Raw genomic sequence first — 13,832 nt, 5'->3', positions numbered from 1 at the left:
AGAATTTAACACAATAAAATAAACCCACAATGATGAGATAAATCATGCCCTTGAATCTATAAACGATAATCCTCGAAAATTTTTCCATTTTCATGACTTAAATCAAATGCGTAAAAGAAATGATTTTAAGACATTGAGGAACGTGCCAATTTTCTTTGTATCTTTTTACCATTAGTTTCCTTTTGTGAGATTTATCTCTAGTAAATAATTCTTTCATTCTTATATCATTATGTTACAAAAATTATTGCAATTGAGGTTATTAAATTTTAACAAAATTTTGCGTTAGGGAATCTGTGTTGCTTTTATTGAAATTTTTATCATTCCGTAGCAGATATTTGTCCGTTAATATTCAAGTTTACCTAAAAATATAAATATTATTTAATTTGCATTTACGTTTAAGTTAAAGTTGAGTGAGATCTCAAAATATCCTTTTAAAATGAGATCTCTGACGGAGAAACAGAAAAATAAGTTATGCCTTTTTAAATTAATTGGAATATAAAAAAAAATCTAATTGCTTCTTCCTGTTGTCTGTGTGATTCTTTTCTTTCCTTACTAGCAATAAGTTTAGCAGTAATAGATAGTACCATACTACAAGGCAAAGGAGTAAAACTATCCATGGGATGATTAAAGGATAGACAGATGAATTTTCGATGAGAAATGGAGAAGTATTTCACCTACAGGCGTATTGGCACTATATTTGTATCGTTTGTATGATTAATTATGTAATAACGTTTCGTTTTGAAGCAACACAAAGGCTTTGTTGGAATGAACCCTAATATCTGAAGCACGAAGGCGACACTTCAGACAGCGTGTCCCCTTTCCAAACTTCCAAACCACGCTAGGAGGAGAAAATTTGACATTGGCGGAGTCGACTTTTGAACTGTAACAACCTGTACAGAAAAAGTTAAATAATAATACAATACGAGATTTAAAAATGCTTTCCCCGATTCTAAATTTATACTAAATCTATTTTTATTCCATTAAACCAAGCATTTCTACTAAAGCATCTATTAATTTTTCAAAATAAAAAAAGCTTCCACATTTTTCTTTGATTTCTAAAATAACGATAAAAGCAAGTTTCAAAATTGAAGAATAATACAGTAGAACCCTAATTATCTTAGTCTCAATCAAATGAGAATTTTTAAAGCCCGGCCTTATGAAAAAATAGAATTACGTTTTTCATTTTTTTGATAAGAAAATTTTTTAGAAAAATTAAAGTTTGAGATTATTTTCCGGATGCGGCGGCTTGTAAATGTTGTTATTGGTAGATGATTTTTCATAATTCAAGAAATTATTTAAAGAATGATAAAGGAAAGTGCTGCTCCATTTTTAACCATTTCACAAAGGCATGAGAAGATTCTATCAATTTTTCTGTATACACATGTTGCTATATATACATGTTTGCACTGTTTAGTGAAAAAAAAACGTATTCATTTGAAAATACTTTGAAAGAATCATTGATAAAATGCAAAGGAGACACGGAAAATCAGTAACATTCAAAAATATCTTTATCATTCATTGATTTTTTTTGATATTCCTTAACAGGGATAGAAATTTCAAGGTCTTTCTAAAATGTCCATGTCTCTTCTTGCAATTTCAAGAATGAATAACTCGGACAATACTTTTATTAACATATGGCAGTAATTGTGGACTTTTTTTTTATAATTTTAAATTAATAGTTTTGTAAAAACTTGTCGGAAAAAAGTCACGGTTTAAAATTATTTTCCATTAATCTAGTTTACTATTATCCAAAATGATTATGGTCTCAATTATCTCAAATAATCGAGGTTCAACTACACAATAACTACGAGTTGTAATGTGAAATGAATCCATGAACTATTACAATTTAGAAATATAATTCTGCGATACTTTTTGAAAATATAAACCACATAATGAAATAGAATAGAATCAGTCACCATTAAGTTAAAAAAATCCATATGAATATATATATATTTTAGCGGTATGAGATGAGCGAAGGATAGAACCTGGGTCCTTGTGGTTAGCAGTCCAGTAACAAGACCATTATACCAAAACAATTGTTCGGGTAGAAGAACTGTTAACTGGCTTATATGCTATTCACCACAGTACTCTCCCTTCAGTGAGTCGGAAGTGAGACGAACGATATGGCTGTTGAGTGGTGATGTATTTATAGCTGTTGTCTAATGGGCCTGTATCCAGTTGAGTAGCGAGTGTGTGTGGGTGAGTGGTTGCCAATGCTGCTGCGCCAAGTGAGTCTGGCGACTTTGGTTTGCTGCGTCAAGTGAGTCTGGCGACTTTGGTTTGCTGCGTCAAGTGAATCTGACGACTTTGGTTGCGGGTAGATGGCTCCACAACAGCTGTACGAAGGTTGAAGGTTCATCGTCCGAGGTCACCAATTTAGATATATGTGATGCAGTCCAGTAACTTAACTAGGACACAAAAGCGTACGCTCGTGTAGAGTAGTTGTTAACTGGCTTATATGCTATTCACCACAATATAAATGAAATAAAGAAGAATATAAGTTTCCTTTTCTTCCATTCTTTTCAAATCGTAAAACCAAATGAAAACTTAACAAATATAATTCACTTCTTTAGTTTTATATTATATTTTTATACCACTAGCAAACTCGTATATTTAAACTGAAATGTAGAAAGTTACTTAGTTTTGTCTACATGCTATTTTCTTTATAAGAATAAACGTTTTAAATTAGATATTTTCCCGTTTTTGGCAGTTCACAGTTTTGATATGCTAAGACTTCTAAAACAGTGAAAATAAATGTTTTCTTTTTTATATATTTGTTAACTTATGTTTATAATAGAAATATGTATTTAATCCACTTTGAGAAATGTATTTATTTTTTTAGGTTGTTGTGATTAGGAATTTTGAAATATTGATCATCCGTAGGTTTTCTTTATATATTCATTACACAAGCATGATATTTTATTTCTATAATGTTTTTGCTATTTTTTCATTTGAAACAATTTAGAATAAATTAATTAATGTTTTGTAAAAGTTACAGACAAATTTCTTTTATATCATGGTGTTGATGAATGAAAATTTTAAATTCATTTTTTCCCATTTTGTATTTTTGCTTTTTTAAAAATTAAAGTAGTGGTATGAGTTTTTTTGTGAATGTTCTAAAATGTATGCTTTATAAAACTTACTGTGGAATTAGCTTTAAGACATGTTTTTTTTTTGCAAAGGTTCAAAGTCAAAATGAATGCATTTTTCAGAATTTTTTGAGTGTTTTACACACAAAAAAATTATAAAAACTTAAATATCATTAGCAGAAGGAAATACATAGCTCGTTTTATGCAGAATATTTGTAGCTATTTCGAAAAAAAAATTTTAGAAAAAAATCGCATTTTTAAGAAACCCTTAAGGATTTAAAAATTCAAAAAGTTTTAAAAAAATTTAAATTTTACAAATTTTTTTGAAACATTCAAAAACTTTTGGGAGGAAGAGTTATAGATTACTATTCTGCGTAAAATACAATTCCAAACATTAAAGTTTTAAAAAAATAGTTCAGATGGTACTGTGCCGCCTTAATTAGAAAATTCATTCTGTTTATGATTTTTTTTTTTTTTTTGAAATTCAGAAGTAAAATTTGGTCATTGTTCAGAACTGTCGCCATGCTATAATTTTCCATTTTTCTGTTGACCATTAGTTTTCAAAAAAAAAAGTAGTTTGTAGAAAAGAAAGTAGAATTTCTTTCCTTGATTGATTTATTTAAGTCACTGTCATCCACTTAAATAAAGAATTTGTATGTAATTCTTCTGTTTTGTAATGGGTACAACAATTTCTTTATACAGCTAAGTTAGATTTAAGCTCAACCAATCAAAAAACATGATGTAATTTTTCTTGTCTGGAGTAATTAATTATTTTCAAAAATAAGGAATTTTTAAGAAAAAATTTTAAAACAAGTATTTAAATGACTATTTACATCAAGTTTTCTTATATTTAATTTTATGATTTGTTTTTATAAAATAACATGTACGAAATTACAATTATTATAAACTGACCCTGAATCCCATTGACACCCTGTACAATAACAAAATTGAATGGCTGCCGATTTCAAATTTATTTATTACAGGTATGTATGACATGATTTTGAGAAGTAATTTGATATAAAATTCGGATTCAAACATTGATTTAACTTTAACTTTCGAAAGTTTGAATTGACCAATTAATCATTTCAAAAATATACAGAAAACTGAAATTTGACGCATTTTGGCAATAATTTTTATATTTTCCTTCTATATTTTCACTACAGAATTAATAAATGAATAAACATTAAAAAAACTTTTAGCTTGTTTCTAAACACATTATTTAAAAGTTATTTCGAACTGTTATTGTTTTAGTATATTTTTCTGTAAAAGGAATACTGAAAATAGATAATTATTGGCTTGTCAAATAGGGAATATTTATGGATTTTAGGTAGATTCCTATAGGAATATTACATATTGTAATGGTTTTCATTACAGGACTTCGGGGATATTTCTTCAGTTCTTCACCGATCATGGTTCCTAGAGCCCCAAACCATCCTTCGTTGAAAAGTTGTATATATATATATATATATATATATATATATATATATATATATATATATATATACAACGCTTTGCCTATGTTATCTTGTGAACAGAATAACTAGAGTAATTTTGTTTGGATTTTAACTGGTTTAAAATATGTTGTTAGAAATGTAAAAATCTCGGACGAGTTCATAAGTTGCCTATCTCAAAGGGGGTGGAAATGGTGGGGGATTGAAATTTTCACTTTGTTATAACATTTTAATATTGAACATAGAAAAATAAATCCAATTAACCAAATTAGCGCCTCATTAAAACGAACAACATTTTTTTTAATAATGTTTCGATAACTGCGATATCTTAAAAGTTAAGAACTGGAAAGTGATTTTTAAGCCTTAATTTTGTCTATTTCTGACATAAGCAATTTTAGTTGCCATATAGCAACTTAGATGTAAAGGAATCTACCTTTGCCTTCCAGCTTGCCAAGAGGAATTTAAAAAAAACAACAAAAAAACTAGGTATTATGTAAGTCTAAAAAATGATTAAGTTATATAAAAACATATAAAAATATAATGTGAATTGAACACTAAACGATATGTATATTTTACACATAAAAAAATGGGAAAAAGATGTCTAGACGCTATTAAATTTACTATGCAATATATAAGAATAAAGTCGAAATATGTTCTCTTCATTATAAAATGAAAGAGAAAAGAAACTGTAACTTATTTACAAGCAAAAGCCTAAGTGCAAAAAAAATAACCACATAAAAATATTACAAGCACAAGATATTATTTTTGTGTGTGACATAGCTGCTTTAGAAACAAGTGGTTTTTAGACAAAGTGTGAACCAAAAACTCTAATGGAAAAAAATATAGCATAAAGTAATCTCACATAAAGTAAATATTTTATGAACCGAAAATTTTTCAAAGTACAGGCTTATTATGTGGTTTAATTTAGCCAATCACTACCATCTGTCTTTCAAAAATATTAGGGAAATTTTAAAAGAAGATGTAAAGGTCATTTTACTCAAAGCACCTTGAGAAAAAATCGGAGAAATAATTTGTGATCAATATGCTTTGAACTACACAATGTTTTTTTTTATAAAATAATATACAATACATTTTTCAACTTAAATATGTAAAAGTTGATTAATAACTTCTAGAAAACTGATATTGTAATTCATTTTACCTAAAATCCAGATTTGGAAAAGAAATATGTAATATGCTTTGTTAAGTAATGTATATTTAATGTATTTGCATATCATTCACATTTTTAGAGCTTTTAAAATTTTAAAAATAAATTTATTTCCTACATTTTTGCCTCGAAGGCGTAAAACTTTTAAATTAAATAATTTTAATGAATTAATGAAATTAATTATATTTAAATTTTCCATTTAAGTAATTGAAAACAAAATATAATTTCTATATTAATTATTGAAATTAATTTTCCTATATACCATATACATATTCATATAGAATGATGTGATTTTTACCCAAAAAAAGAATAGAAAAAGTTCCTGTACGTAGGATTTAAATTTAATAAATTTTATTTATTGTATTCGATTAAAATTAAAGTAGGTTGGGTCGATAAAAATTAAATTATTTTTAATCCTACGTAGTAAAATTTTATGATTAAATAAATTATGCAAGTTATTCATTCGCAAATTTCACTACAATTTTATTTCATCGAAAGAGATTTTTTAACCAAATAATTTCATTTTTGTAGAGTTTTCTAATTAAAAATATAAAGCCAAATATAATTTGAATTTAATTTTTTAAATAATTTTTTTCTCCTGATCTTTGCTGCCATTTAAATAAAATTAAATTATTTCTATTCAAAAATAAGAATAAAGTTTATTCCAGTGTAGTATTAAAATTAAAGCAACCGTTTTAATTAGGTGTATAAATTATACATTTAATTCATAAAATTTTTTTATTACGTTCTTGTCATGTTGGAGGCTCACTTTTTAGTAAAATAATATAAAAATAAATATGTAAGATTTTCAATTAAATAATCATAAAGCTAATTTAAATTTAGTTTTTAAATTCGATTCTAATTTTATTCTTTACTTTCGTTTACATAGGTTTAAGTGTTTTGAACACTTTTGATTAAAAATAAGAAAAGAAAATCTTATATAGTATTAAAATTGTAATAACTGAGTAATAAAATAAGACATCGATTTAATTCATTTAGAATTTTCAAAACATATCAAAGCCTGGATCAGTTTCAAAGAACACACTATTAAGTTGGCTTTCAACTCAATTCCTTGATAACACGTTGTACTTTTTCACCCAAGTTCATTGTACTTTGGAAAAACCATAGGTTAATTTATCATCATCGTAAAATAAGTATGGGATCGGAGAGAGTAATTCTACCTTTCATGCTTATTTTATGAACAGTGAGTGATAAATAGGTTTACAGTTTTTGGTGCTATATGTACATTGTTTTGCTTTATAAAATAATAGCTATCAAGTTCAGCTACGCGCTTTATATTTTTATAAATAGCTATAAGATAAATTCTTAAAAAATATAATTAAGAGAAGTTATTAAGTGATCTGTTAATGGATGGGATTGAATATTTAATGACAAAGAATTTCTGTGTGCTTTTTAATGTGGTACTCTGATAAATAAATAGATGTATACTAGTAAATATGAACTGGAATATGTATTTATATTTCATTAATTTCCTTCACGGACAGTCAATTATGACAAACTTTGGTTTCTCTTTTGAGGTACTACTAATAATGAAAAGCGAAGCTGAAAATTTAATTCCTAGAAAACTAATAATTATCATAAAGGTACTATCAATGCAAAACCGATCTTTATAAGTATATATTAATACATTCTTTAAATGTATACTATCTGGTTTTGGCAATCATCCGGGTCTCTTGAAATATTGATTGTACTTAATTTTAATTATATATTTTATATATAACCTGATGTTCATGATTCCCCTATAAATTTTGTGGTAGATATAGAATCAGTGTTATTTTAATAACCTTACACCTGTTCTGTTTTTTGTGTACATGAACATTTCTAATGGAGCCAAGTTTCAAGACATCATGATGCGATTAAAAATTTAAATACCCGAGTAATCTATTTTATACTGCATGTTGCTTTTGGTGGTAATGTAAATCCACTATTTTATATCATAGTAAAAGGGCAAGTAAATGACCAGCTATGGGTTTCCGAGGAGGCAGACTAGTCAGCTACCTAGGGACACTGGGTTGAGAAGAAGCCTCAAACTGTTGGTTAAAAAATTTTTATTAGTTAAGTTATCAAATTAATAAAATTGAAAAAAAAATTATATAAATTCTATTAATTATAAAATATTAGGTTGATAATACTTTGTAAAGTGCAATTGTCCAGTTTCTTATCAGCTTCTTATCTTAACTGAATCATTCTATTATTTATAAACAGAGAGATTTTGTTTATAAATTTTATAAACAGAGAGATTTTGTTTATAAATAATATTGTGCACAAACGTGGATTTCGCGCTTTAATGAACCTTAATAAATAAATAAATAATACTTTAAAAAAGTTAGTAAAGTAAAAAATTTATCTAAATAAGTAATGGATATACTGATTGTGCTGAAATGTGAAACAAAATTGATTAGTTTATTAGAGAAGGGACATAATGTAGACTGCCTAGACCAAATGCCTACGTTAATAAGAATGTATTAATATAAGCCTAGCCCAGCAAAATGCCTACCTCAGCTATTGAAAACAACATAAATGCTGTTAATATATTTTTTCATAAACAGTACTTACCCTGTAAGTCCCTAAGTTTTCAACAGTGCAGCTTAACTGCGCATCTCGTCCAGCAGCAACAGTCACATTATTGATAGGTTCTGCAAACTCAGGCTCCGCTTCCACCAAGTAGCCTAGAATAAAATATCGAATTTAAATAATGCATACCAGTATTAGGGTTACGAGAAAAATTTAGAATCAAATTTGTACAATAGTTAATTATCATATTATTGTGCGAAAAATATAACTATGCAATTACATATGTTCAAGTTAAATTTTATTAATTACTGATGCGCAATACAAAACACTGCTGCATACATGTAAGTATTTTGTTTCTGAAATAACTTATACAGGGTGGTCCAGAATTTTACCGACAAACTTTTAGATGTGATCGTATACGTTAATATAAATAACTTTCGGGTTTTAAACGCAAAGGATGACCGCTACAGGGTTTTTTTCGCTAATGAATTATGTAAAAAAAAGGATACAACAGATAAAGAGTAAAAAACAAGTTAAAGGGAATACAAATTCATAATAGAACTTCAATGTTACATGAACAACAACATGAAAAGTTGTAAAGTAAGAAATTGTAAAGTACAAGAAGTTGTAAAGTAAGAAATTATAAAGTAAGTAAAGAAAGTAAGAAATTATATCTATAATAAAACTTTGAAGTAACTTAAAGTAAGAGTTCAAAGAACTTGCCGTTTGCAGCGATACACGCTTCATATGTTATTAATCGTGCAATTTTGGGGGATTGTGAATTTCTTTCAATGAAATGTGGATTGTAAAATTTATCTAAAATATTCTTTTTTTTAGACAACAAGAAAATAAAATTTGCTTGTCTTGAAGCAAAACCTAAGAGTTAATTTGTGGAATTCCAGACTGACTAATGTATCGATGTCATATAGTTGTTTTTGAAATAATTAGAATTATTTTACCTTAATAAAAGAGATATAAATTTTTGATGCAGGATAATTATATTAAGTTGTCATATAGCTATATAGCTTTCTTTTTATCGTTAAATCTCATTATAGATATTTATTTGATTATATATACTTTTTTATCATTCTAATAGACTAGATTTTTATCACATTTATCAGTATAAAGCAAAATAAAGGCGACTGTTTGCGAATAATTTTAATCATACTTTATATGGCGTGCAACACATTTAGAATCTATGCTTCAAAATGTAACAAATTGATTCTATGAACAGTGAAGTTTTTAGCTTTGTTTGACGTAATACAATTATAGTAATTCTCGTCACGCCAGCTGGAGAAAGATAAAAATATTTAGAGTCAGTCAGTAATTTCTTTCCTACGTTTATCTGATAAGTTGCACGAAATACTTCAGTCTGGTAAAATGTTGAATGCTGTAGATTTAATATACGGTCAATGGTTAGGGACTTCATTAAATCTTATTTGCTCACGAAAATTAGCGTCTGGAAACCTTAATCTTGATTGTAATTTTTTTTTTGTTTTAAAATTCTTCCTGTTAGTTTAATCTAGTTTAGTTAACTTGGATTAACTTCCGGTTTTGAAATTACACTAAGATTAGTTATTTTGTTATTCTTCTTAATGAAGCCAGCTTATCTATATACGGTCAACTTGAATTAACATTTGACAATGGTCAAAGGTTTAAAGTGGGCATTAAAACTAATTACTTTCATGTATACTTAGTATAAAGTATAGTAATCGTCAAACTATTCGAAATCGAGATTTTGACGAATCTCCACATTTTATACCACCCTGGATTCGAGAAACAAATTTTTAAAAAATGTCCGTCTGTCTACCTGTGACAAAGATAACTCAAAAACACTTTGGGCGAGATGACTGAAATTTGGTATACGCTCATAAAACCAAATTTGCAGATTTCTGTTAAACTTTGAGTAAAATCTGCTCAGAGGATATCTGTCCGTCTGACTGTTCGAATATAAGTAACCCGATATTTACAAAACGAAGACAGCTAGTGAGAAATACAACTTGGCACACAGATTTAACATCTATAGTGCAAATTTTGAGCCAAATGCAATAAGAACAGTTGATTGTCTGTTGGCCTCTACTTTCAGAAACATGTAAACATGTTAATTCAAAAATGCAGTGACTTAAATGTATCAAATTGGTATGACATTTTATTACTACAAGTGTATTTTTGTGTCAAATTTTTGTTTCAATCGGTTGAGAAAAACATGTCTAAAATGCAAATTTGATTTTTGGATACTATTAATGCATGCAAGGGATCAATCGTCCAATAACTAACCAAGGATGACACGATAGATGTAGAAAAAATGCTAAATTACGCCAAAGGTTAATATTTCGTGACTATTGTACGCCAATTTCGTGACTATTGTACGCCAATGCCATATAAGACGTTCTTTGACAAGACAAATTTATTAGAAAGTATGCCAGAAAGTTTCGAAGTGACCATTCCATCTGGTTTTTTTTTAAAGCGAAGAACAAAATTATGAAAAGTCGCTTTTGTATATAGTTTGAGGCTTTATCCGTAATCAAATTATTGATTTTTTTTTAAATTCTGAAAGATATGATCAAGATATTAGTATTAATTAATTTAAAAGAGAAAGATCCGATGTTTACAATCAAGCATATTAAGTTTGTTTTTATGAATAGAAATAAATTTCCATAACAGAACGTGAGATATAAATAAGATGCAAAAATAATACGTCAAAGGATTAAATTTAGGGATAAAGCTGTTTATTCAATTATTGTAAACATAAACTACCGCGTTTAAAAATATAGAACTATCATCATGTCTTTATTATGAAATAAAATTTTATGTATTGCTAAAAGAAACTCATATGTTCCATAATCCGGTATTTTTCATTGGTTATGGTTTTTATTTTGTACAAGGCATAAATATTATGTAAAGTTAAAAACTGAAAGATTAGAAATCAAATCTATATTTCTAAAAATGTTATTATTATTTAGAATGAAATTTTGCTTCATCATATTGCTATTTTTAAGATTTCGAAAATTTATTGTTTATTCAAAATTTATTTTTATTCATATTTATTATTATTTACATTTTAAATATTATTTCTAATTGAGGTGAATCCCTCATTTATTATTATTTTTATTATTATTATTATGCAGAATTGAGGTGAATCCCTCATTTATTATTATTATTATTCAGAATTGAGGTGAATCCTTCATTTATTATTATTTATATTATTATTATTATTCAGAATTGAGGCGTATATTATTTACTAGTATTTATATCATTTATATTACTAGTATTATATCATTTATATTACTAGTATTATATCATTATTTACTAGTATTTATATCATTCTTACTATAATGAATTGAGGTGAATCCAGTAATTTCAGTAAACTAAATTTTCCACAATATATATATATATATATATATATATATATATATATATATATATATATATATATATATATATATATATATATATATATATATATATATATATATATATATATATATATTAGTGCCGAGAGAAAAGTCGACAAGTCTTATGTCTACAGCAGATATGAGCGTTATATAATAAATTACAAAAAAACATTTGATAATTATGCGAAACATTGGTCCAAAGAAGCAGATAACTGTATAAGTTAAAAGCAGATGGACAAAAATTATTATATATGCATTTATGTAATAATTTAAGCAAATTTTTATTTTTTATTTTAGGACTTTTCTTTTTGATCATAAAAATGACCAGAAAAATTTTCTGTCATAAATAATGCTGCCTTATTTCTCAAAAGAAGTCACCATTTACTGTCAATGAGGATTATTCTAATATTCGGCAATGTGCTACTCACTTCATCACTACTACTTTATGTATCTAGGATATATAAAGTATCTATTATATCTCTAGATACGAGATGATATCAAGTCTTATAGCACCTCTGATAAGAAAGCATCTGATATGTAAATTGAGGAAAGGAACGGTTGTTGAATCATGGTAAGAGTTGCACCTGAGCTTTGTGAGTGAAGACGTTTTTGATAACTAAACAAATTTCCAGGCCCTATAAAGAATTCGCCCTCCAGATGTCAACCTATTCGGAACAGGACGCATAAACACAAACGTATCGTAAACTCAGTCATTTCTCTTCAAAAGAATCTTAACTTGAGTTTTCGAAATATAAGTGAGGCCTCAAAGCAAAGGCGTTCCTTATTTTTTTTTCTGTATCAAAAAAAGGAAGTAAAATATCGACAGTCGACTGTTTGTCGTAAAGTTTACGCTACATTTTTAGATGGTGTGGTCTCAGCTGGTGTGGCCTAAAATTTACTTTTCCGCGCAGTAGAAGAAATGCTTCCCCCTGAAAGTTTTCGCATAAATAACCCATATTCATATTGGAAAATCTGTATTTATGCCCTTTTGAAAGATATTGTCAGACTTTTCTCTGACAGCTTACTTTCAAATGAACCTTGAAACAATAACGTCGATTCTAGGCAATTTCCAATTGGGATGCTAAAATATAATACATAAGAGTGTTTAAGTTATATAGAAAGAAAAGTGCATTTCATTTAAAAAAATTAGAATGATAATTTTTCAAACCAAAATCCAAAATTATTTGCTATAGCTTTCTTTTTAATTACAGCCAGTCACCCATTTATCACAGAACTAAGCCGTATAAGTAGGGATTATTGTGATTCGCTGTTATGTTCCTTAAATAATCAATTTTTTGCATAAGAAAACAACGGCCAACGGAAGTTCAAGGTATCTTCATATTGTTGGTAAAAGGCTAGAAATTTCTTTCATCATTTTTTTAATATTTTTTAATTTCCAGGGTATTGTAATATTGTGTTAAAATGACTATCCATAATGAGTCTTCCTCTAATTTCTCTCAGTTCGACACATTCTGTTATGTAGTGTTAAACTGAGCCTATTTCCCCAGATATGCATGTGTTGTCTTGCTTCCTTCCGAATCTGTAGAAGTATTCAGGAAATATTCCATGTCCCGATATAAATTGTACTGTCATCAAGTGAAATATCCTTTTTATAATTTTTGGTTCCGGTATGTTTGCTAAAGCTAATAGGAGCATTCAATGAAAATTCAGAAAAAATCAAAAAGAAATTACGTTGTTTAATGCTTGATAAGTGCATCATTGTTGTTGGTAGAAATATAATAAATTGTGTCAGGTATAGAATTTCTTAAATAACTCATATAAATTTAACCAAGCTCAGCACTTCTTAAACAATTTCTTTAATTTTTTTTTCTTGTTTTACCCCCGACTGTTTATTTAGATGATATCTTCTGTTTTGGGAATATGTTGTCATATTTATTCAGCTAAAAATTCATGGATACTGGAGATTTTTAGGAATCCCATTTAAATTTAAAAATACAATATAAAGAAACGCATATGACTTCGGATTTGGCGGTAGAGGGGTTAAAGACAAAAAAAAAAAAAAACTTATTTTTAAAAGAAATATTTAAATGTAAAATAAATAAATAAAAAACAGAAGCAATAATTTGTGATGGATTAAAATAAATTCAGTTTTTCAGTTTCTTTAAATGATGTTGTGCTAAAAAATATCGAACAAATTTGAAAGAACAATTTACTGTGAATGTTCCTGCGGCTAGAT

The 13,832-nt window shown here is 27.3% G+C and overlaps 1 protein-coding gene across 1 annotated transcript in view; it reads right to left on the bottom strand.

Annotated features, from left to right (window-relative positions):
• Positions 1-13,832, bottom strand: part of LOC129960308 (lachesin-like) — a 229,173-nt gene that overhangs the window by 84,376 nt on the left and 130,965 nt on the right. The window contains exon 2 of the mRNA XM_056073646.1: positions 8,283-8,395. Within this exon, the coding sequence (XP_055929621.1) occupies positions 8,283-8,395 (113 nt within the window). The remainder of the gene's footprint in view (positions 1-8,282; positions 8,396-13,832) is intronic.

This window comes from Argiope bruennichi, chromosome X2, assembly GCF_947563725.1.
Source record: "Argiope bruennichi chromosome X2, qqArgBrue1.1, whole genome shotgun sequence".
NCBI classification, from domain to species: domain Eukaryota; kingdom Metazoa; phylum Arthropoda; class Arachnida; order Araneae; family Araneidae; genus Argiope; species Argiope bruennichi.
The sequence above is the reverse complement of the archived record's forward strand: the minus strand, read 5'-3'. Positions and strand labels throughout refer to the sequence as shown.